Source organism: Ixodes scapularis, unplaced genomic scaffold (assembly GCF_016920785.2).
Source record: "Ixodes scapularis isolate PalLabHiFi unplaced genomic scaffold, ASM1692078v2 PGA_scaffold0__279_contigs__length_252992795, whole genome shotgun sequence".
Lineage (NCBI taxonomy): Eukaryota > Metazoa > Arthropoda > Arachnida > Ixodida > Ixodidae > Ixodes > Ixodes scapularis.
In genome coordinates this window covers 43,300,211-43,325,394 of record NW_024609835.1, presented here as the reverse complement: position 1 = coordinate 43,325,394, position 25,184 = coordinate 43,300,211, and the positions used below count along the sequence as shown (strand labels likewise).

General features: G+C 46.9%; 2 protein-coding genes across 5 annotated transcripts in view; one reads left to right on the top strand and one right to left on the bottom strand.

The window, feature by feature from the left end:
* The first annotated feature begins 870 nt into the window (after nucleotides 1–870).
* LOC8032963 (centromere protein S) lies at nucleotides 871–2,188 on the top strand. Its single transcript, XM_002401917.5, is given in 2 exon segments — nucleotides 871–1,082; nucleotides 1,085–2,188. Coding segments are annotated over 2 exon segments (306 nt in total). The 5' UTR covers nucleotides 871–1,015; the 3' UTR covers nucleotides 1,324–2,188.
* Nucleotides 2,189–6,350: 4,162 nt separating this feature from the next.
* The window catches only part of LOC8032964 (protein turtle), a 54,099-nt gene continuing 35,265 nt past the window's right edge, over nucleotides 6,351–25,184 (bottom strand). Inside the window, exons 9-17 of one of the 4 annotated variants that reach the window (XM_040209307.3) lie at nucleotides 23,825–23,978; nucleotides 22,536–22,647; nucleotides 20,802–20,980; nucleotides 20,070–20,150; nucleotides 17,266–17,517; nucleotides 16,658–16,759; nucleotides 15,099–15,254; nucleotides 14,167–14,248; nucleotides 6,351–8,012 (exon numbers count right to left, since the gene is read on the bottom strand). In XM_040209307.3, coding sequence (XP_040065241.1) covers nucleotides 7,337–8,012; nucleotides 14,167–14,248; nucleotides 15,099–15,254; nucleotides 16,658–16,759; nucleotides 17,266–17,517; nucleotides 20,070–20,150; nucleotides 20,802–20,980; nucleotides 22,536–22,647; nucleotides 23,825–23,978 — 1,794 coding nt within the window. In that variant the 3' untranslated portion in view covers nucleotides 6,351–7,336. The remainder of the gene's footprint in view (nucleotides 8,013–14,166; nucleotides 14,249–15,098; nucleotides 15,255–16,657; nucleotides 16,760–17,265; nucleotides 17,518–20,069; nucleotides 20,151–20,801; nucleotides 20,981–22,535; nucleotides 22,648–23,824; nucleotides 23,979–25,184) is intronic. The other 3 variants (XM_040209308.3, XM_029966904.4, XM_029966905.4) reach the window with 3 other exon arrangements.

The following is a 25,184-nucleotide window of genomic DNA, read 5'->3' as shown; positions in this document are numbered from 1 at the left end:
AAATGAAGATTTAATCGGCGAAATTGTGCCTAAAAACGAAATGATAAGCGTCGACGGCGGCAGCAGCGAGCGATGATGCACCAGCGTGACAGCTCTCTGCGAGTCGACACAGCCACGCTCAGCTCCTTATCTTCTACACTTGACATCTCGAACATTAGACATAGAATGTTTGCTAGTGATCTAGGGCGAGACTAACTAGTGTCGATGACAGGTTAAGAGATCAGGGCAAGGGAAGGCTGGGAAGAAAGGAGCAGGTGGAATGATGAAGCGAGAGGGATGTTTCCTCCTCTCCTCTTGAGCAATCCCTCTGTTTCCTCCTCCCCAGCCTTCCTTTCCAAATATGGGCATGGTCATTTTGGCCTCCTTATTTTTGACACTCGGGGTAAGAGTAAACTCAAATCTTCTAGACACTAGAGGCACGGAGAATTGTTCCCTCTGTCACGCACTCTTGGGGTCTTACTTAAATCTGAAGAATCGGTAGGATTTTTCTCAGTTCGATGATTACTAGGTACGACCCAAAAAATTCTGAATATGTTGAATTTATACTTTGTACAGTCAATCTAAAACATTCCAATTGTCAAAAACATGTTTATTGCATGCAACAAAAATTTGAATGCATGCACAAATGTGGACATAGTCTAAGCTCGTTATAACAGACCTTGATTTTGACCAAGATTAGGAGTATGTTGTATGCAGATATGAAAAGGAGTCAATGGTATGTAGAGAAAAACGGACCAAACTTCACAAATCCCTATGTTATATCCAAATGTCTGTTGTAACCAGGTTTGTTGTAATGAGCGTAGACTGTAGCACCCTTATGGCAACACTGTCACACTGTCGCCACGGCACGCGCTCTAGCTCACTGTACGCGCTCTGCGCATGCCTTTCAGAGCCAACCCGAGCTAAGCCAAAGCCATCCTTACAGACAGCGGGATTTGACATTTGATTTGAGTTCGGCAGAACTAAAACTGGTAGTGGTGGTAGAAATAGCCTGCGTTGTATAAGAGACAAAAGCATGAGCCGAGAAGATCGGCTTAGCCGCGAGATGTGCCTCAAGGCTGCAGTGCACTACACGGTGGGTCAGCCGTCGGTCAGGCCGAAGGCACCGTCGTCGGGCGGCCCGTGGTGGCCGCACTCACCGAACTCGTTTGGAAGCACGCGGCTAGGACCGCCGCGGATATCGAGGCCCTCGCCAAGCACGCTAAGAGGGCGACGGTATCGGTGGACGACGTGCTGCTCTCGGCTAGGCACAACGCCACCCTGCATCGCTACATGCAGGCTCAAGTACCCGAGAAGGTGGCCACCAAGCGGAAACAGGTGTGACATGGAATGCTCCGTCCAAGCTCGTGGTGTTCATCGCGGTGGCCTGAAACCGACATGTCGTGGCAACTCATCAGGGTGATGCAACCAATCACGTGGCACTACGCCACTCATTCGTTGGGTGCCCTAGGAACAATCTGAAAATGCTCGTCACTACTGTATAGACGCTTCTGTATCACATATTCGCAATGTTTACATCTGTAGTGTGCCAGTGCCCCAAAAGAATGTGGTACAGAACGCGCATTAGAGCCGGACAGCATGTTGTCAGAAAGCAGAGCTCATCATTCGTTTGCTTTTGCAGTGAACAGCTCCACAAAGATCCAAGCTTGCCTTGGTCCCACCTTGATATTACATGTGTACCAGCCCACAAAGAAAACGGGCAGGTTCCAGCAAACTCGTCAGCACCAAGTATCTGACGCACAAGGCCATAAAAATAGGTATGGATACAGTTAACTTTTTGCGACTGCAAGAAAAAAAGTCTTGCTGGGGTTTCTAATGATCAGTCTGAAAAAAGTAGAATAAGAAAAAAAGAAACGCTTGAAAAATGTGTTTGTCATCTTCTGCACCGTTGGCCATCTGCTACCAGCAGTTGCAAAATTGCACTGTACTTCTGTGCGACTGATAGGTTCCATGTAGTTAACCTTCCAATAATGAGCTTTGGGAAGTAGCCTTGAAGAGTCCCTCGTGGCTGCACTGCCGCGAATGGTTATGGAGTGCATCACGTTGCTGTGGCATCCTGACTGAACATGTATGCCAGTTCTGCTTATGGCGAGAAACTGCTGCTGTGAAACATGGTTGCTGACGTAACAGTGGGACCTTCAAAGTAACCAACTGTATTGACTCAACTATTAAAACTTAACTAACCATTTGTGGTGAGGCTCAAGACCAATGAACGAATAATGGGAACATCACATTTATGGTTATGAACAAGTGTCCTTCTTAGCACTTTCCATTAGGCACACAACATTTCTCCAAGTGCACAGTTGCACAAATGGCAGGCCTTTAACAACTAACCCATACCCTCACGTTTTCTCTTATGTCAAGAGCAAACTAGAAACTGCTCCAAATGTATATGAAAGCTTTTTAAGCAACAAGATGTACAAGTTTTTTTATGAAAAAGATTACTGTCTAAAATGGATTTCGGATGTCTACAACTGAGTGAGCATGCTGAAAATTGCTCTAATATGGATATAAGAGTCCCATAATATCCCCAGAGAGTCCCCACCCCTGAAAGATAATTCACCCCTATTTTTAGCACGATTACCTATTTTTTCAAAAACACTAAAAGATGTTGCCCACTTGAGACTGCGGTGGGAGCTACTACTTGTTGGACCAGTCATAGGCCTCTCTTTTGCCATGTCATCACGCTCCTGGCCATACCCACACACGGAGAGCCGAATCAGGCGATAAGAGGGAGGCAACCGACTGGTCCAGTGGGCACATAGCTCCCACCGCGGTCTCAGCTGAACGGAGTATAGTGATTGCAGGGGGCCTTTGGGCCAATGGTGACCTCAGCAGAAATGATGTTACTTGGCCACGATGGGAGATAAGCGGACATTGCCGACTGGGAAAGAGTCGTACCTAGCTGGTTCATTACCTCTCCGAGTCCCTGCAATCGCACGTTTCGGGGGTCACATGAAACTAGCATTTTTTTTTTTTTTTTAATTTTTTTGATCAAACGTGGAAAGTTAGCCCTTTTTATTTTCACCCGATTTGTTTTCAATTTTTGATGGGCTATCTCAGGATATTACGGGCACAGGATTTTTCCTTTTCTTTTTTTTTTTTTGTGCTAGTCTAGGCATTTTTGTACAAACTCGTTAGGGCAAGTACATTTAGTGGTAGCAGTGGCGAAAGTCAGATCTTGCGCAGCTCAGTCCAGATAACAAGCTTGATGGAGCCTACAGGAACTAGCAGATGTGCCCATGGCACTCGTATTCTAGCCAACTTCCCTTGCAGAGGGCATGCAGTTTAGAGGATAGTTTTAGTGAACGTCATTCTACCAACCCCAGTTTATCGAATCGCCTTATAAAGACGCGCAATTTAGAGAAAATGGCAATGAGAGATTCGGCCACGGTTAACATTTTTGTAATGAGCTGTCGCAGACCGTCGCCGCCAAGCGGCATTAACGGGGGTGCCGGGTGGGTTAATGTGTGCCCCAGTGATCATTGTGAAGTAGGGGAGCCTTTTTTTAAGCAGAGTCCCTTTTTCGACAAACGGTATTTCTTTAAACTGAGGCTCCGCTTTTCCTAAACCAAACTTTGATAAAACATACCTGGGGGGCTATGTTCGACCAATGTTTCGTTTCTCCTAAAAAGAAACGGAAGTGACAGAAGTGAGGATATCGCATCCGATTGGCTAGAGGCTCAAATGACGAAAGTGGGAACTTTCGTCATTTGAGCCTCTAACCAATCAGATGCGATAAAGTCACTTTAGTTTCTTCTTTGGAGAAACGAAACATTCGTCGAAAATAGTCCCTCTTCTCTAAAACATGTTTCAATGAAATGGTGTTCAATCAACCGTAGTGAACCCTTCCCTTGCACCAATTTGGAAAATGATCCAGTCATAAAATGTTCCACTTGGCTTTGTTAACGGATCTACAAGGTTGCTATATGTCGTCGCCCAAGGACAAGAAGATTGTAAGAGCAGGAGAGCGAGGACATCATTGAACTTTCCCCGTACAATATGCAAAGATCTTGCAGTTTCTATTAAATACCAACGTTTTGTTTTAAGGGATGCAACCGTGAACAATCATGTTCAACAGGAATTCCAGATAGCACAAGGGACTAGTAGAAATAGATTGGATGCACTTATTGAAAACACACTTATTCATGCTTTCAATAGAACTGTTCCAGTCCACTTGTTTTTCGCACTAATCTTGTCTTAAGCTGTTGTGTTCCTCCAAAAACACCACCACTTGTATCAATAAGTACTTTGAAAGCAGTGTTAAGTGCAGGTGAACTTGACTATGCTCCATCTGTGCTTGTCGGCTTACTACGTCCAGTTGAAGAATTTTGTTGTCCATTTTACATTTTGAACTGCTGACCTGGGGGTCTTTACCGTGCATCACACAGTATGGTAACTGCAGGAATGCGTGCCAGGATAACAATGATCCAAACTGAAATTGGAAAGGGGCAATATCTTGCCAAAGTGAGTCACGTTCAGAGGTGTTGGAAGTACTTGGTAGATTGGGTAAGCCTGGAGGTTGGCGAAGGATTTCCTCCCTCTTCCCCCTCGCTAGAAATTTCTGAATTATCTGGGATACCGATCACCCTCCTTTCCACCCTCCCATTCCGATGCCACTAGTCATGTCGAGACAAAAATAGGAAAGAGCTGCAAAATTGTGCTGGTCTGCAAACTGAATGAGTGCCGTAAACTGCAATATTTTCAGCATTGCTCCGAGCTGAAGTTTTTTGTAGAATAATTTATAAATACTATAGTCTTTTAAGATCATGGTTCAGGCCAGAGCTCTGCATGGTGCCAGGGCAGCCCGAGCCAGGTGGTACGAATCGTTTCCGGTTTCGGGCCGGGCCCGGGTTGCACGGATTCTTTCGGGGACCATGCTGGGCTTGAGCAATGGTGTAGCACACTTTGTAAAACAATGAGAAGAAAGTGCACGCAATGATTGTTTAAATTTGAAAGAAATGGAAAAGCCGAATGCAAACCGGCACACACATAGATACTGAACATCTTTAATCCATCGCAACTTCAGTTCATACTGAACTGCGTAGAATCTGCGACGTGTATGTGCTCTATGTCACGAAACGTTTCATCTTTTGAACAAGTGCTATTAAAATCTCCAGTTGGCATTCACATTTTTGTGCCGAAACATAGCATTTTGACAGCGTGTTCCATGCAAATAATAGCTAAGCAAACCAAATGCAGCAACACCTTCCAAGGGCAGCTTCGAGATGAGGCACGCCTCGGCCTCTTCACTGGGCCGGGCTCGAACAGGTAGGCATCCCATCGGGGTGGGTCCGGGTAGGGCAAGACTAAGAGCTGGCAGTCCCAGGCCGGGCGTTGCAAAGTAGGCCCGTGCAATGCTCTAGCTAAGCAGTGCCTACCTCCAGGCAAATAAGTTACTTTTTGAGAATGGCTTAGCATATGTAAAACAGTGAGACTGCTCGCAGCATATCTGCATGAATCTAGAGCAATCCTGAATGTTAGCAATGACATTCTCTGAAGAAGAGTAATTTGAGAGCACACGATGCGGTCACACATTTGAGCAGGTTGGCTTTCCCTGCAGTGCGAGCGTGCTCTGCAGCAAAGCTATCGCCAATCATGATAGTAATTTCTGCGTCTGTACACAAACTCCAAGTATCTGTGAGACTACCTGCATTTCTAAGCAGATTATAGGAGTCCCTTCTTCACCTGTGCTACAAGCAGCATCAACTGAAATGTACAGACCTTGGTGAAAACCAAAGGAGAGCAAGAGGGACACTACTAAGAAATGTTAGCGTAGTGCTGTATGCATGCTCCCATTTCTTTCTGTAGTTATTTTGCAAATTGTGTTTGTTGATAAAAAGGATTTTAGAAAAAACCTTGAATTGTTTAGAGACCTTCCAGAATTTACAGTTGTCTATTAATTTAAAACTCTTCTCTCAGTTTCTGTCCACCGTCCCTGTCAATTGTGGCGCCATGCTTACAGACGCGACAGATTTTAAATGCTCCGTCCCTTGCCCCACCAATAAACTAGTTCTGCCAGGCATTTGAGCCAAATAAGAGGTGCCTCACAGACCGGCAGTGGTATGTATAAGAAAAAAATAAAATAAATAAAGCCGTCACAAAGTAGTGTTTGTACAATACTCTACAAAACCCTATTCCTTTTAACAAATTGAAGAGACGATGGAAAAGAACTGGTTGGCTCAACAAGGAACACCTCTCATCGGTCTAAACACCTCAAGCCATCAGAAAAGCGTGCACCATACCGGCGGTGTTTCATCCAAATTCGTCGCATCAAACATTGTTGTCGCAGCGAGCACCCTCCATCACTGTTCTGCTCCCATCTTGGCCGAAGCGTTTGGACAAAGCGGTGTGTAGAAACCATGTTTATTTTGTAACAGCAGAGTAGAGGATTTCACTGCTGACAAATGCCACAAACAGATCAAACTGCGCGCACGTAAGAACCCATCTTGCGTACGGAGCAGGAGCGGGGCAAGCAGCTACCGCCCTAAAAGGACACACCTAGACGAGGCGCCACAAACGAGTCTATGTGCCTGCACAAAAGACACGCTAGAACACAAATAAATACTCCCAAATCATGCACACCCCCAAAGATCCTGGGCACGGATCTCATAAATAAAGCGCAAGTACTCCAAAGTGGCCTACCGACGTCTGAGCGATGAATGCTGCGGGCGGGAAACACTTAAATACAAACTCAACGGCTCTCCCGTACTTTGCGAAAGCCTCGATGCATGAGAAAAAGGAGAACGGCTCTCGTTGCAGAACGGCGGGAGGCAGACGCAGCTCGTTATTGTGAGGTTGGAATGTGCGGCCGCACCCGGAGCGGTCCCCCCCCGCTCCGGGCACGTGCGGGACAGAGAGAGCTACCGTGTTCCCCTACGTCTCGGTTACCTGTGGCGTGTGAGTGTGTTGGGTATTATGGTACACGTGTGACTGTAAAATAAGTTTGGTGTCTACGATTCTGTGCTTCTGGGGACTAACGTTATACAGCTCCGTGTCTCGTGTGTTTGGTATGTACATGCATATCGCGCGTAGATCCCGCCTCGCGACCTCCGCGGCCAAACGGACGGGACATCCGGAAATACGCGCGGGAGCTACTAAGGAACCCAACCTCGGAGGACAAAGCTTGTACTATGTCAGTGACACGCACGAAAATTGCATTTCTCTCGTTTCCCCGGCAGTTTGTGGGCAGGCAGTGGCTTCCTGGGCCAGCAGTGGCTTCGAACGGAGCCCCCTCACGGGGGTGGGTCTGTACAGGGTTGTCATTGCCGCTTGAGCTCAGCTGGGTCCCTGAGGGCTTATTGCTTCCATGACTAGGAAGGAGTCTTTGGCACGGCTAGCAGGCGCTCTCCAGGGGCCGCCGCCGCCGCAGGAACTCCCGCTTGAGGGCGGCGCAGCGCGCCTCGGCGCTGTCCCAGGCGGCGTGCCAGCTGCCGTAGAGCTCGCTGTCGCTCAGGCCGTGCTCGGCCGCATCCTCCTCCTCGCCGGGGCTAAGGGCGGGGTCGAACTCGTAGTTCTCGTCCACCGACTGGTCGAGCCGGGGTGGGGGCCGCTCGCCCTGCAGCGAGTCGCCTCGGGCGGCCGAGCTGCCCCGGCCCGAGGAGGCACTGCTCACGCTCGCCTCGGGCCCTAGCTCGGGGGCGCTGTGGCGCAGGGCCCGCCCCGAGCAGCGCACCCGCTGCACCGCTCCCAGCAGGCGCTCGCGGGTGTAGCTGGCGTCCGGAGGGCTGCTCGTGGCCAGGGGCCGCTCGGGGGGCCGCCGACGGGGGCCTGCCGGGGCGTGGATGGGGCGGAAGCCCCGCGGGGGCTCTTGCGACGGGACGCTGGAGAAGGCGGCGCTGGCCGTGCTGGGCAGGGAGCGGTCGGCCGGCGCTGCCACGGGGCTCAGGTCGTCCGGGAAGGGCCCCGGCTGGGCGCTGGGGCTGCTCGCCAGGGGCCGCTCAGGGCCCCACCAGGGAGGAGGGCTCAGGCCCCCAGCCAGCGCTACACCTGGTACTCGGCCTTGCGGGTGTCTGCGAGTCGGGGCGCTCGCGTCACGCTGGGGGGCGGCTCGGAACCACGTTCCAACGAGCTCTCGTGTTTTTTTGTGGGAGCGGCTTTACTCCACGTTTTGAAGAAAGCAAAATTATTCTAGCTCTTCGATTAGCCTTCCACTCAGACCAAAAATCAAACTAGTTTATACATCCTCTGGCGGACTAGTGTGTATCGGGACGAAGTTATAATCCTGGCTCCCTGGATTATAATTTGTTTCAAATTCCCCTACTTTTCTGGGTCTTTGCCGAATATTTTACGGAAATTCCAGTAAACTCTCGGTCAAAAAAGAATGTTTAGAACCGCCAACAATGGTGACTGTGTGGCATTTTGGTTGAGAACGTCGTGCAAATTCAAAAGCACCGTAACACGCTTCATATTCGCAAGATTTCCAACTGATTGGTAGAACCGGTATCTTTCAACACCTTTCTGGTCAGGAGACTTTGCCTATATGACATGGAAAAGCTCCGACTAGGGACTGCACAAAAATACCACAAGGTGCAAGTGTTGTCACGAGTGTAAAAAGGGAAGTAAACAAGCTGCCAGCTGCGTGTCTGGAGCAAACAGTGCAGAATTCGTGCTGGAACGACTGGTGCTAAGCGTGCCACAAATGCCGCATGCTTGTTGTGCATGCACCTGCCTTCTGTTTAGGTTATTGAGGACAGAATGAAAGAATGTTCTCTGCTCTGCCACCAAACCCACTGCTTCAAGAATGGTGCAAATGCGCAGCTAAATACAAAAAAAAAAAAAAAAAAAAAAAAAAAATTGAGGTACACGTAAGCATTTCTTATGGGTTGTGAATGCAAAAGCATGCAAGCCGCTCGTCCGCTCCCTTTATCGTCTGCTGCGCACTTTTCGTCGCCAGTCAGTGCGTGTGCTCCCCTGGGTACGGCGTGTGCTCCCCTGGGTACGCTCCGTGCCCAAGGGAGCAACGGCGCGCTGATGGACACGCAGCGCCATGGGGTGAGCGGTCGTGGAAACTGACGAGCGCAGCGGCTAATGGGAGCCCCGTCGACGCACGCCAGCCAAAGGAACCGAAGGATCGAGAAAACTATGTGCCGTTTTTGTGCTTCAAACTGATGACGTCAGCTCGCTCCATGAAACAATTAATGCTTTCGCATTAAAAAAAAACATCAATCGTGACTGAAAAAAAAAAAATTGAAAAATTGTATATAGTAAGAATATTTATAAATCACATCAATTAGGTATACTAGCTGGGAATCTCTCTAGGCTTAATTTTATGTCAAACGTGTCGTTTACTTGCCAACCCTGCATCGGCATACAACGTTCTGAGGCCACTGTCCATAAATATAGTTGGATTAAAATTAATTCAGCTTAGAAATGGCCAAGTGAAATTTTTGGAACAGCCTTCACAAGTCCAGCTGGGTTTTCGTTTCATTAAGCATGGTGCAGTGGTGAAAGGCCTAGAACTATTCAACATTTGATTCGAGAATATTTGGCCAAAACCATTTGCATTTGCTTCGAACTCAAAATTCACTATTTGCACATGCCTAGTTAAAGCCCATAAGTGTTTCGTGTTCATGAAAGTGATACACTTTTGGCTGAGTTACGCACTCAACCGCCGGGGCCATTTGCCCTCGGGCTGAACAGATCGTCCCTCTTCCGCCAGCTCTTCAGCCTGCAAGCCCGGCCCATGTCTAGGCGAGTTTCAAGGAATGCTGATAGAGCTACGGGTGCACTGAAAAGATGTGTTCTGAACAGAAGGTGCATGGCAAAGGGCACATGCAATCAAGTAACATCCCCCTCGAATTCCTCTCACTCTCGTAAGGTTATGGCTATACACTTCAATATTTCGAGGCTGATTAAATTTCCCTTTCCAGGTTTTTTCTGCTGGTAGATAGTATGCACTATCAGTGGGATAACCATGCAGGCGAACTAAAATTTTGGTTCCATTAGAAGGCAGTTTGGTGGTGAAAAGAGGTTAGGCCCCAGCGACATAAACACATGCAGTAGTACCATGCTGCCGCAAAGAAATCTTCCCTTTAGTGCAGAATGCGACATACAGCTTACCTTTTTTCCTCCGTTGGTGGCAAGAGCAGAGAAAAAAATTAAGATTAGTTACAGCCAGCCACGCATGCAGCAGAGAGTGAACTTTTTGGCTACTTTTGAAATGGCCACACATCTTTTTGTTGTGAGCAGCTTACACAAAGAAAAACCATATTCTTTTTGTCTTTATCCTCCATCTGCACACTCCGACCTCAACTCTCGTTGCTCCAAGAGTGCATCACATTTTTAGGCATTTGATTTAAGCGGTGCAACTATGAGAATAAGCTGGTGATTAGTAACATTACCAGCATGCACAGTATCCGGCACATCAGCTACCACTATGGCAAGCCGATTAGGCTTGAGGAAATACAACACCGCAAGAATTCATGGTTCTAGAGCTTTTGGTACGAAAATATGCCAGCTAGCATTCCCTATCAGAGCCACCCACCCAGCGATTTCTGAAAGTGAGGGATTGCTGCCATAGGAACCAGGTTCATTTCAACTCATCCATTTTGTTCTGGAAGGGGGTTGGTCACAGAAGGCTTTCAGTTGCGGTAACATTAAATGTAAGGAAAAGGGAGGAGCTTTGGTTGCGTTAAGCTCTACACCGACGATCAGTAACATGGTTGTTGATGCACAGCAATGCTCTCCAAAACTGGGTGCCAATATAAGATAATCTACTGCTGTGCTGAGAACTGCATGCAGCTGCCAACATCTTTTATGAACAAGTCTTTGTAGCAGTGCAGCCATTAAAAAAGCACACCTAGATGTTATTTTGTTAGTATGTTAATACTAAAGATTCACAGGCGAGAAATTCAGGCTCCCTTTGCCCTCCATAGGTCCCATTATGACCAAGGCAAAGCAGGATTTCTTCCAAAAGAACAATTCTATAAAGCCCAATTTTGAGTTACTGCACTTCTAGGACAGATTTTTGATGTGTCATGAGACACGCACCCAGCCAAGTGCTAGGGAACGGAATCCGTTTATCCTCCCACTGCCGCGCTTATCTAGGTTTTTCAGGGGCTACGAACAGCTGTTATCCATGTACGATAAGAGCAAGTTGTGCACCATGACACAACACCTCGCCGCTTTCTGTTTTAATTGTAACCCCAGCGTTCCGGCTGTCGCGACACTCTTGTGCTTCAACGAAGCGGTACTGGATCAGGTGACACTGTGTTCTAGCACAACTCGCTGAGGCCTTGGGCAAAAGCCAGGGTAGCTTCCGGGAGACTGCTGTCGTAAACTTATGCTTGCGGTGCTGTTATTTCTAGTTGTCTTCGGTCTTCTAGGCTTGTCGAAGAGGGCTCCAGAATGTTGCGTTTTGCAGCCGAATTGCGTCCAACTCACTAAGCCAATTTTCTTTTGCCACCAAGCAGTCAGGCCAAGTCAAGCCAAGCCGCTCTCGTAATGGCTGCAAGTGCATAGTTGCGGAAGTGATCAACCGTGAAACCGAATGGCGCACGCACTTGTTGAAGCTTGGGTCAAGGAATTGCCTAGCCCCAGACATTCTTCATCTATCGGACGCACTTATGTCAACAAACACGCCGTCGTCTGTGGTCCACTTTCGGATAGTGAAATCGTGAAAGTTAGTGCTTAGGCCTAAGAATGGTTGCATTGCTCTCCGTGCTGAGTGAGCTTCATAGGGTACTTTTCTTTCGACAAAAGGTGCGCCAAAAGCGCCCTAAAAAGGTTTGCAATTTATAAAGCATGGTTACTGGGGCACGCCCCCAACCAGCCGTGGGTATGACTCCATCAGTGGAGACGTACCACAGTACCTTGCCGTGTCAGATCAACACCAAATATGAAAAAAAAAATTGGGTTGTGTGTATGTTTACACAGCCTAGAACTTGGTCCACCTCAACAGGCGACGAGCCTCCCGGCTGTGATGAGGAATTTAGCCAGTGCGGAGCACAACCGCTAGCCTGGGGTCTTTAAGTAGTGATACACGACCGCACGCCGGTATGATGCTCATCCAGATCGAAACGGGCAGGGGTGGGGTTGAACCCAGGCGCCTGGGTTCTGTAGCAGGAGCTTTCACTCCCTGTGCTCCGAGCTGGTGTGTGCTGGCCCACTTGGCCACCGATCCACCCGATAATACGACATTTGCACCTAATATGACATTTGAATATGCAACCTAATATGACATTTGCACAAAGTCAATAAATGAAAAATTTTACCCCGCGTAATCAACACACCCTCCAAATATGGGTCAATCTTTTAAGGAAAAAAGTATTCATTATGCGAGTAAATACGGCACTTCTTCTGGTAGTCCAAAAGCTGACAAAAAGGTGTGCAACTTTTCGACGGTTTTGAGCAGTTGTGGAAGTCATGCAGACAACCTTGACCCGTCTAGAGTATGTATCCACAAGCACGAGCAACCATTGAGGATTGCTGTACGCGAAGCCCAGGTGGATCTTTTGCCAGCGTCATGATGGCCGCCCCCAAGATGTTACGGGAAGGCACGGCGCAACGTTCTGAGTCAACTGACAAGCCGGACACTCCCTTACAGTTTGCTCAATGTCCTCAGTTTGCTTTGGCTACCAGATGTGGCTTCGTGCAAGCGTTCGAGTTCCGCCTAGGTGCTCCTCATGTAAAAGTAGCAACACAGAATGCTGCAGAGAACTCGGCATGACCACAAGATTTCCCAAGTGATGCAGTCGTTTTCAAGCGATAGTTCATGACGTCTCGCAAAATATGGCAATAGCTCATCACCGCTTGCCTTTGCAGGTCATCCATTTTCCTTGTACTACAGTACCTTGGACAGTACTCTGTCTTTGCTGGTTTCCCGAAGAATCTTATCAGCAAATAAGGGCAAATAAGGGCAACTCCAAAACCAGTTAGCTGAGTTTGAGACGTTCTCTGTGTCTGTTCCTTCTACTGAAAGTTCTTCCGATTTCCTCCGATTTCTTCCACCGCAGTCTCAGGTGTAATACGACATGATTGGCTACCACCAGCTCGCCTGCACTCTCACCGTCTTTTCACTAGCAGCAGATCCTTCAGGGTTTTGTACGGGTGTTTTCCGAGGGCGGTGATGAAGGCGGACTTCTTGACACTGCTGTCCTTCCAGTAGTGCTTGAACTGCTCAATATATGAGTTGAAGTCCTCGTCACCGCCTTCCATGTAGGCGTCTGATTTCCAAAATTTCGACATACCCCCCAAAGCTTTGTAGCTCCGTTGACCCTTCACTGTCGATGGCAGTTGTCTGTCTGCCCCCATCTTCGTCACCAGATGATGTGTCATGATGCATGCAGCCAGCCCAGTGCCAGGGAATGGAATCCATTTATTCTTTGAGTGCCGGACTTGTCTAAGTTTTCCAAAGGCTGATAGTGGCGAATACGATAATGGCGTGTTGCGGCACCATGACACAAACATTTTAATTTAGCTGGAAAAAAACTTCGGTACTTAGTTTTTAATCTTTAAATATCTCAAGTGTTTGTGTGTGATTAACATTCTTGTCACATTTACGCTTTATCAACTTTGTTATGACAAAACAACAGAACCGCATTGTATCATTCACTCCAAACGAATCTTTTGAAGAGGCAAATAGGGTGTAATACTAATCTTGTCTCACAAGGCAGAGGCAATGTAAGACTGTTCTAAAGCTAATCCTAGACATCTAATAAAGCTTTGCCTTCAAAATATTATACTGTTAAAACTTCACTCAGCAAACCCCTTATTTGGAACGACAGTTGAAAGCGCAGTGTTTCCAAACATTTTGAGCACTGTAAAACAAACTCAGATGATTGAAGCCTGCATGTAGCAATTAAGGTTGAATCGTCATGCTCTGAGAAGCGGCCGATGCGGTGGAGCATCTCGGCTAACTCGACAGGCTCCAAATATTTTCTCGTCATAGTGAATCAACCTTTTCTAGTTATGACAATGAGTCGATTCCTAATTTTAAAAAAATGTGCCAGGAAAGAATGTTGTCCTATATTAAGACAAACATGGCAATACAGAATAGGCAAAGGGAAGGGGTTACATTGTGAAACACTAGCTGAAAACAATCAAGTCAGTGCTAAAAAATCTGCTGACAGCAGCGAGCCTTTGGCTGTGCTTGCTGGCCTACTTGCCAGTAGGCACCTGGCTCAGAAAAAGGTGGTCGGGGCAACCTCAAAGGGGAGTACCTACTTTTTCAACGACACGGGACTCCCGCCATGGGAGTGGCCACCGTTCCGGGTGTCTGCCACCGGACATGTCACCATCATGTAGGCTGCAAGAAGACGACATGGTTGGGTCACGTTCGTCACTCCTCTTTCCATAAAGGGCGACGCCACTCAATTTAAAAAAATTTTGGAATAATGGGCAGTTTCGCATTGAGAAGCATTAATGAACGGCTTTAGATTGTTTGTTTCCTGGGAACTTAAATAATATTGCACAATCTTGCCTTAGACACCATCAGAAACCGAAATCGAATCTTTGGCTGCGTCACTCTCTTCGACTAAAATTTATTTAGTTTATTTCAGCCAGAAAAAGCCACACTTTCAGACTAAAAATAAATATGGACATAAATATTGCATTATAACTTCAAAAGTCTATAATCTGTTTCAGCCAGTACACTTAACTCACATTAGTTCTAAATGGAATGTCAGATTTTGAATTCCCTAAGCAACAACAATATAAATTTATATCCATGTAATTTTATCGTTGCTTATTGTTTGCTTTGAATTGAAAGCCGACATCATAAATGAAAAATATTGATGAAACAAAGGCGGATGTCTGCAGTGAAGGAGGGAGATTAATCTCGACCAGTCGAAAATGGTAAATGTGAGCAAAACATTGACATGCGACGGCACTGCCTTGAGCTTCCATGAAGTTGTAGCCACCTCAACCAAGTTCAACCCAGTCCACTAACCGGTAGATTGAAGGTGACTATAGTACTGGCATTTCCAGCATGAAAAGTGCAATGTTGCAGTGCAGTGCTCCGTGTTGTAAACATAAACTTCGTAGTCAATCGAAATGGTGGCATGGCGCCTTACGTTTTGCCTCGTTCCTTGAAGAAATTAAAAAAATATATATATACTTATCTGGAAAAGCATAAGGTGTGTTTAGAGGGCACGCACCTTTCTCGGCCTTCCTGCGCTTGCGCTTGTTGCATATCTTGACGGCGCACACGGACAGGATGATGGCGACAATAAAGAAGAGCACGCCGCCCACCACACCCGAGATGATGGCTTGGTCTCGCTTGTACTTGGGGCCCCGGTCTGAAACACAGCACCCTTGGCGGGGAACGCGCCTCGTCGGCACCTCGCACCACCCCGCCTTACCCGCAGGCACCAAACGGGCAGGTGCCCACGTCGCTTGGGATGATGCCCCGAGAAAGGGACCCTCACGCAACAAGCATGCCAGAAATTCCGCCAGCACCCGGGGCATAGCTCGCGAATGAGAAAGTGCTAGTTCTTTAAGAATATCTATTCTCAGAGGAACATGCAGTCTACAAGGTCACCAGAGGTACATCCTTATGCGGCAACAGCAGGCGGACAAATGGTAGACGACCTCATGCAATGATCAGATGAAATCTGTCAATTACAGAGAAAAAATGAGCCTTCATTAGCAAGAAGTTTACGCATAAAGCCCGATTGCTGATTCTCGTACACATGTTCCGACTATACGTATGTCAGCCTTTTTTGAAATTCGAAGCCAATTCAGTAGTTAAGCAAGAGCACAGCTACTCCTTTTTGTTTTATCCACGTAAAGACTGCAGGCCTACTTTCTGCTCCACTAAAGATTGAGGCAATTGTGTATAGTGTCCTCCCTTTGAAACGACCTCCCATGTTTTATACAACGTGTGTAACTCTCCGATTTCTTTGTGATCCCTGGCAATTTTGACTACAATCTAAAATTTACTGTCAGAAGTACTCTGGCTCTTGACCCTTTGTAAGCTGTCCAATATGTAAGTTATGTCACATTAATTAGCACATTTACAGTAAACAACTTATACCATGGAAATTTTCTGAATCGTGACAAGTGAGAAAAATTCATTGCAAAGGAATTGCCAGGAAGATCCCATATTTATTTGAAAATAGGTCGACCTCTTTATGAACAATGCCTGCACATGTATTTCTCTGCAATGCTCAAGAAGAGCCAGACATTGTGATTTATGGAAGAAGTCTAGCGAGTGATGAGGCATCGATAATGTCGGAACACAGAAACGAGATCTGTGTGGATCACACCTTTTCTTATACCAAACATTATCTCTGCATCCTTCTTTGCCGGCTCCTTTCGTAAGTCTTAAAGATTGGTCTCCGTCGGTTCTGTGGGAAAGTAGACGTACAGGTCTGTTCATAGAAAGGTTGACCTGTTTTAGAATACTAAATATATGGTAGTTCGGGGGCTATGTGCCTACATCTGTTGCGATGAACTGATGCGAATGATTGAATATGGTGAGCACTTTTATCACAAAATGATACTGTCTTGATTTTACTTTCCCTCAGAAAACACCATTAGGCACAGTGGAGTATGTTGAATAAATAAATAAATAAAAACACATTATTTCTTTTTATGTTGGGATGAATTGTGAAAAAATTGTGACAAGTGAAAAACAAATGGGTACCCCAAGTGACTGCATGCACCATTAGTGTGAAGGACATTCTAGTGATAACAAAGGGAGTGAGAGGCTCACCTGCAAGTGTGAGCAGTATCTCGGGGCTGGGCTCAAAGGCGGAGGTGATGGAAAAGGCGGACACCCGAATGTAGAACTTGGTCCCTTCGGGAAGGTCCGTGACTGCACAGACACATTCGTCGGCCATGCAACCGGGCAAGGCGAGCTTTTGTCTTTGGTGCGATCGCAGCGGAACTTATCTGTGCCACACCAATGGTATCGAGCCTTCTTATGAATTACGGACGTCCAAGAAGAAAGTTTACGGCGTTTTTTTTTTAAGCACAAAAATAAACCATACATTGCTGAACGTTCAGTCTCCGCCCAAGTATAGTGCTAGGCAGATGCCAAAATGTCCGAACTTACCATTATCCGATTAAAAAGTACTAAGTACGGAAATTTTCAATGAGAACACAGCTGCTCACGAAGCCCATGGATCCATGGAGATGTACGGCATCTGCCACTGAAGACTAGCCCCATCTTTTCGCTGAAAATTTCCAAGAACTGCCCGCAACTTTTGAGTCGGACAACTACCAAGCTCTGAAACTCTGCCGTCTGGTATCGACCGGTAGTAGGGTATGTATCTTGTCTAGATATCTGGCTTGCTTCCCAAGGGATCTAGTGGCACTCACTGGTGTACTCGCTGCCCGTCATGATGTTGGTGCTCCGCGCCCACGGCTTGTCCGGGGACCGGTACTCGACGCAGTAAAAGGCAATGGGCACCGAACTGTTTGGGGGCGGCACCCAGGTGACCAGCACCCCGGCAGGGGTCTCCCGCACCGTCACGTTGCGGGGAGCCGACGGCTTGGGGCCTGGGGTGGTCGTGGGGGGCGGAGGAGAGGGGAGGTCCGGGGGAGACGGGGACGGGGGGTCGGGGGACGGCACTGCGTCAGGCCGTGGGGCTCTGCCCCATCACCCAACGGTCCGGGCGCCCCTCTGTTTGGAGGGGGCGGCATGCAGCTAGGCTACGCAAGGCGCACGTCTCTACAGGCTGCTGTAAGCGGCGCGTTGCCACAGCTAGGGCCTAGGAAAATGCTCCAGTGTGTAGTGGTTTAGGCTTTCGGCAACTGGGAGTGGGAAGTCTAGTCTCGTCCTTGATTAGCTTGCGTTTTCGACCTTTGCTGCTGCCTTAGCAATTGCTCATAATTATTCGCGTCCACGTCGCAATCTGAACGGCCATACTTTAGTTAGACTGACAGATGGGTTTTCTTTCTAGTTAGTTTACAAATGGGAAAGAGGACCCTCCACCTCGCACTACCCAAGAACTGCTAAGTAATTTTTGCTAATCTAGTAGAACAAATAAACAATTCACCACATTATTGGGTGTAGATTACTTAATCCGTTTTAGGTACACCTTTAAATCCTTTTTTCTCTATCGTTTTCAAACAAATCAAAACCCGATAGTGTATGCAACTGCGTACATACACCTGTTCTTTGCTGGATGATACTGTCATAAATCCACTTTTTCTGGTGTGTTTTTCTTTCAGAAAATGGAAATGCTGCTTCCACTCACAATTTATGAACATAATGGGAAGAAAAGCAAGTAAGTGGTTCGTTATTTAGCTAGCCCTTGACAATCCAAAATACTCAAAACCTCATTAATTTGTAAATACAGTAGAACCTCGTTGATACGTTTTTCAGGGGACCACGGAAAAAAACCGTATCATCCAGGAAAACATGACAATCGATAACGCACTTAGGGGGGGCTCTGCATGAGATAGAAAACAGCTCTTATACAATGGTTTATTTTATGTGTACTTACAGAACTGTTGAGTACTCAGACACTCCAACTTAGAGTATTTTGTCCCCCGAGCCTTTTTAAAGCCTGGTTGATAAAAAGGAGCTTTCGCCTCGATCTCCTTTCATTTGGTGACGATGCTGTTCAAAGTTGACGGCGCGAGTCCGGGGTCTCTTGCGATGTCAGATCTCTTCCAGCTGGGATTGCGATACACCGTCTGAGGTATATCAAACTTCTCTTTAAAAGAAAGTGCCTTCCTTTTTTGCGGTGCCATGACCGTCATCAATGGGCGCAAAGCGCACATACTCCAAAACACCACGGTTCACGCGATTGAGCGGAACAGAAACTAGAAGCGCAGCGTGCATGCGGGTGCACCCCGTGCCAGAGAAATAAAAGGACAGATGAAAGAGAGAACGAGAGTTTGCTGCCTCGCCAGCCTTGCTCCCCGTCTGAGCAGTGCTCCAAGGTCACAGCCGGGCAAGATGGGAAGCTGTGGCAGAGCTCAGCAAGAGCAAAGCCAAGCGAGGAGACAGAGAGATGGAAAAGAAGGAGAAAGGAGTAAAGGGAAGACGGGCATCGGCGTGCTTACGCGTGCCATGCGACCCGCATTGCATGGTTAGGCTTCGCTCCGCTAGCTTCGCTTAGGAGCCAGCGTGGCGGCTCGGCGCCCGGCGCGTCGAGGCGCTACGATGCCGACGCTTGTGGACGTAAAAACCAGGAAAGCAAACGTAACAGGCAGGCAACTTATACATGTATCTCTATGGAAGTAAAACGGGACCGACGTTTTTGAACTGAACAGCCAGGAAAACGTATCAACCGAGAACGTATCGAGGTTCTACTGTATAAAGCACTCGTTTTGTGCATGCTCTGCCCAATAGCTCTAGAAATTTAGTTAGTCAGCTTAAACAAAGCGCTGTTTTAAGTGCATGCACATAAAAAAATTTAGTGCAATATATGAAATTATGGATTGAATGCATTAAACTCCGGGCCCTAGCTTGATGGATCATCAAAACAGTTGCCTCTAGAGAAACACAGATTGTTCCTATATCTTCCCCGAAAATATGTCAATGGCATAACATAGGTGCAAAACACAAAACAAAAAAATATGACAACAAGCTGCGGCAAGATGTGGCTACATCACTCTTCGAGCAATCTTTAAAAGTAAAGTACCGCGTGAGAAACAAAAACAATAAAATGCATATCTGCATAAACAAATGCAAGTGATCGTAACAAGTATACATCACCACTGGCTGAGGAGTTCTGGCTATACATTTGCCCTGTAATTGTACCTTTCAAGTGGAAGACAGTCAGGCCTCTCCTTCGGTCATGAAAAGGCACAACTCAGTGCTAAGTCTCATGGGATGCCGGACCAAAGGTGCAATATATCGGAGAAGAAAAAGCGACACCATGCGAGGACACTTTACGGTGACAACACAACTTTCTGTATGTGACAAGATGTACTGTACAGTCAACATGATGCACAAACATGGCATTGTGTCTGTGCACATCTATTTTTGCAGTATTAATTTTTCGTCTTAGAAGTGCGGCCCTGCAAGCCCAGCATGAGATTGAAGCCAAATTCTGTATTTGTGACGTCAGCGTTACGGCATGTGCGTGCGATGCCACTCTCTTGTTTCTTTCACAAGGCTGGCAAGCGTAACAAAGGGGAGGCAAACAGAAGAGGAGGAGCGGCATTACCTGTTGGGGTCCTGTTCACTGTGGGGATGTAGGTGGAGCCATAGGCATCTGTTGGGTAAGCCCCCTCAATGTAGTTCCACTCTGTCAGGACAAGAAGGACAAGGCATTGCCATTAGCGGGACCCACAAGCTTCCCAAGTCAGCTGATGTGGGACAGAGTAAGCACTTGCTCTGTGCTACAAGGACACTCTCACAAAACTGTGGAGGACACTAAGATTGAGGACACTCTCCATTGAGAACTCTCACAAATCATTAAAAATTGTGTCCCCCAGAAAAGAAAAAAAGAAAAAAAGAAAAAAAGGACTGACTTTTACTAGAATGCATAGCTTACAAATGTAAGGCCACAGCACCCAGAATGACAAAAATAAAGTGGAGCCTATCTTTCAAGAGAGAGCTCATAAGTCAGGCCCATACGATCTCCAGCCATCTTAGATGTACGAGTGTAAATAAATGGGGTGTGCAGTTGTACACATCACAAAACAACAGCATTAGGTGATTGTGTGCTAGAGACCATGAGTCATTATGCTATCTTATGATCCCTCCCATCTACTTAATCCAGCATCAGGAAGACACCTTTCAGATTCCGCTGTGGCTTTTGTTCGGATGGCAACTTTTCCTTACAGTTCTGACTGTGAACAACAGAATCTCCGAAGCAACATGAGAATAAGTGATCCGTGACTATGAAAAAAGAAAGAATTAATACATGAATGAATGACACGAAAAGGGCTCTCACTGCTCGTGTTGGCCCGCACAATGTCTGAGTAGAGTCCGTCCCCGAAGGCGTTGCGCGACAGCACCTGAAACTCGTACTGGGACTCTGGCTGCAGGTTGTGGATCGTCAGGGTGATGGCGTTGTCCGGGTACACGCGGATCGTGCGCCACTCCGCGTCCCCTTGCCCCACCAGCCGGTACCTGGGTCGCCGAGCGTTTGCACAAAGTTACGACACGCGCAAGCTGCCCAAATTGCCAGCCACAGAGACACAGCTCACCTTTGTCGCTGTGGTAACTGCAAGAGAGAGCTTCACAAAGCAATGAAATGTGTATCCTCCTGTCGCTTAGTGAAAGAACCCATGTTCACGCCACATTATGCAGCATCGCACGTAGGAGACCGTGGAAATCCATTTGGAAGAAAGGGATCACTACAGTCCTTATAGCATAATCATGCTCAAAAGTGCCTCAGCACTGAAGTGCAGATTGCAGATCTACATCTTTCAAACATATAGTCAAACCCGTATATATAGAATTCAAAGGGGATCGTAATGTAGTTCAATATATCAAATTTTTGACATACAAAAATATGTTAAATGAAGCTCGAGTTGAAATTTCTTGGAGTCTGCTAATACCGAAGGTCGCGACAAACGGGAGCTTACCAAATTGAGCATCCAAGAGCCGCTAAATACAGTAGAGCAAAAATGTTCCAAAAGCTTGGATTCATGATTACAAAGCAAATACCTCCGACTTATATGACAATGTCAACAATTTATGAGTAGTAAATGTATCGTCTCCGATGCAGGAGACATCATCAGTGCAGCCTGGAAACAACTCGACTAGCTACCAGCAACCAAACGCTTGCTTTGTCCTTCTCTTCATCCGTAGTGTTGGTTCCGACTACTTCTTCGTCCATGGCATATGAAAGACATCATTTCTATCATTTTATCTTGGGGTTAGGGAGTTGCGCAACATCAGTAGTGTTCGGGAAAAAAGTGCAGGCTACCTTTCCGACAGCAGGCACTCCCTGCTCTCCCTACGCGTGCGTGCTGCGCTTCCCCTTGCTTTTGCCATCCTCTACTTCTTTTTTTTTCAGGGTTGACAGTTCTTTTTTTTTTTTTCTACAACTGCTTTTTTGCAACTTATCTTATGCATGTATGCTGGCTTGGCGGTCTGCCAGCCCTGCAACGCAAGCGATGTGCTCGCCACCAGTGCAATCGCGATCGCGGGAGAAGCAACGGGCGGCCGGGCTTCGTTTGCTATATCGAATGTCCCTACCATGGGAGTTCAATACAAAAAGACAATACTCCTATAGTATTACATGCGATTTTCAAGAGGATGTTTGGAATGTTTGATATAAACAATAATTTGAAATACCCGAGTGTGATATAACCGGGCTCGACTCTATATTGCACCAGAACCCGACTGAATACGTCCAAATGCCACTCTTTTGTTTTAGAAGACGCAATATAACTTTTCTCAGAACATGTAACCATTGAGGACAGCTCCATAATTTGATACCATGCACCATTTCTTATTGACTAAAATGCCGTAGCAAAATAAAAAAAAAAGGGGGCTTTGTGGTTAGAGATAGGGTCTGGCTTTTATCCTCTGTGTGCATTTTTTTTATATTGCAGAGTTTATAGCTGTTGGTGGCCTTTGCGACCTAATTGGGCACCACACTCGGGGTTCACCGCCAACGGCCGAGCCCCTCCCGTGCAAGCGGGGCAGGCACAGGCAGTCTTGTGCGGGAACCCACCAGAGCACGTAGGTCTGCGGGTGTCCCCCGTCGTATCCGGGCAGCCAGGACACCGTAGCTGCAAAGGCGCTCGTGTTCACCGACACGTTGGTGGGGGCATGGGGCGTGGTACCTGCACGGAGAGGCACGGATGGATGTTAATGGCTGTACCCTTTGTAATGGGCGGTAGCTTGCACCATTTAGCCCAAATCTAAAAAGAGAAACGTACGATTCCTCCTACCCTTCTTAGCCAATTTCCTCCCCCTAACTATCACCAGGCAGTGTGGGATATCACCTGGATGACCTTTGGGGGATCAGGTGAAAAATCTACAAACATCATTCCTTGCAACAAACGCACCCGTGGTGACTCCTCTGTTGCCGGACCGAAAAGATACGCCACTCTTAAGTCGACCAAGCAAATTCTGTGCGCAATTCCAACTATCCTGCCGCCTTCTGCCCCTCGTATCATGAGCGAATGCACCATTGGACCGTTACGACGGCATGTCAGGCATGACGACGGCACAAGCATGCCTGTTTATTATCCTGTGCACTTGGGGCAGATAACCGAGAGCACCGCTTCAGTTTATATGTGTCATTCTTGCACCTTGACGTTTGATTGTGTTAATAAAGCGGTAAGACTGCGGCCCGGGCTGATGTACCTTGTACTTTATCACAAATAACTAGGATCCTGTATTTTCTGAGTTTATTTTATGGGGGAAGTTCGGGGTCTATCGAAGTTTATTTTTACTAGATTTCCAATTCTCAGAAATTCGGAGTTAAATAAAAAAACACCTCTTCTCTCTTAGAAGCCCGAATGGTATGGTTGAAACTGGAAACCAGAACAGTGGCTATTTTTGTGTTCCAGAAGTGCATTGGCCCATTGTACTGAATGAAACTTGATGAAAAAACAAAAAAACTCCATATCGTCAATAAAAAAAAAAAAATTAATTGGTTAGTTTTATAAGGATTATTAACCCTGTGCTCTGACAAACTTTCTTAATAAAATACAGTCTCTTTTGGCTCTTTATTTTTCCATCGTAACCTGGAAAGTAAGTTTTTGAGATAAATTCGAAGCGTCAAAAATTTTACCGTCAAGCGTTTTTCCGAGTTTATCGGATTTATCCAAAAACACGGAATCCTATGTATAACACAGAGCAGTCGCTTCCAAAGTACTGTTTGAGAAAAGCTTTTTGGAGTGATCACGCTCCTCGGGCCAAATTGGACTTGTCCTCGTTTTCCCATCTCGTCTTTCACTCGTCAGCCTAGCTTATTGTGGAAGGAATTGGGTGGAAGCCATGATGGCGACGCACTTTCAACCAGCAGCAGTGTGCTGGTGACCAAAGTTGCCACGTCGTTCTGGAGGACGCACTCGTAGCGGCCATGGTCCTCCTTCTGCAAACTGCGGATGGTCAGCTTGCCCTTGTTCACCGCGTGCCGGTTCTTGGGAAGCTTCTTGCCATCCGCCTGCAAGCACCAGCATGCATGCCTTCTGTTCTCTTTCACGCGAATCCTTTGACTGCTTGACAACGAACGCCAAACGAATGACAAGGTTCCCGAGATGCCATTTATTTACAGCTTTTTTGTGAAGCACAAGAATATGGTGCCAAGGTGCCAGTGGTGTAGACAGAACATTTTTTCGGGTCAAGGCTGACACGACTGGGACCTCTCTATTACTTGGGGAGTGGGGAAAACATGCGTAGTATGGGTATGTAATTAAAGGATTGGCTGCACTTCAAAAGGGGCTTTAGCTCCATAAGCTTGTCCCAGCTTCAGTGATGGAAGTGCCATTTGACCTTTTGGAGCAGGCCTTGTAGCAGGCAAAATGTTGTTTTGGAGCAGGTAGTGGCCCTTTTGGAGCAGGGTCCGGCATATGTTGGCATATTACTTGAAAATGAAATAATACTGCATTGCCATATAAAGCCCATCTCTATTATTGGAACACAGCGCCTGTCGCCTTTTTAAGACAGGGTATATCAAATTCAACAAAGTAAACACAAAAAAAAAACATTTTTTTAAAATAAAGTGTATCTGCTCGTCAGATAAAAAATACAATTAAATATGTCACACTGAGTTCTGATGGTACAGGATATTTATTTTTATCAGCCTGCACTTCTTTTAAGGTATCTGCAGCAGCATCTAACGACCCTCACTGTTGTGGAATGTTTCAGTTCAGATTATAGAGTTGTCTTTCCTTGGCATGCACCGACGCGCTGCAGAGAAGCGACACCCGCGGAGCAGATACCACAGTCACGCGAGTCCCGCAGTGCTTTGTGCTGCGAAAAGAACGGTGAGGCTTTACCAGCACTACATTCAGAGTTTGGTGCAACTCAACTATACTTCGTTTCAGCTTCGGTGCGAGCGCAGCCGAAGTTACAAGCGCGCCGCGCGCATGGAGCCCGTAACGGTGCCCACACTGCACAAGCCCACGCGCGAGTCAGGAATGCACAGAGCATTGGGCTCGCGCTAGCTTTGACTTCGCTGGTAGCTAGCGCATGGAAACAGGTTGGGCCTACATTAAAAACATCCCCAAGCTCGGACTTTTTTTTTTTTTTTAAATAGGCTGCTTAGTGGGACGATTCTTCGCTTAGCCTCTGCGGCTTTGGTTTCAGATGTTGCTAACGTTGTTCCTTTCAATGATGATGATGATAATGCTCCCTCGCAGTTTCGGTT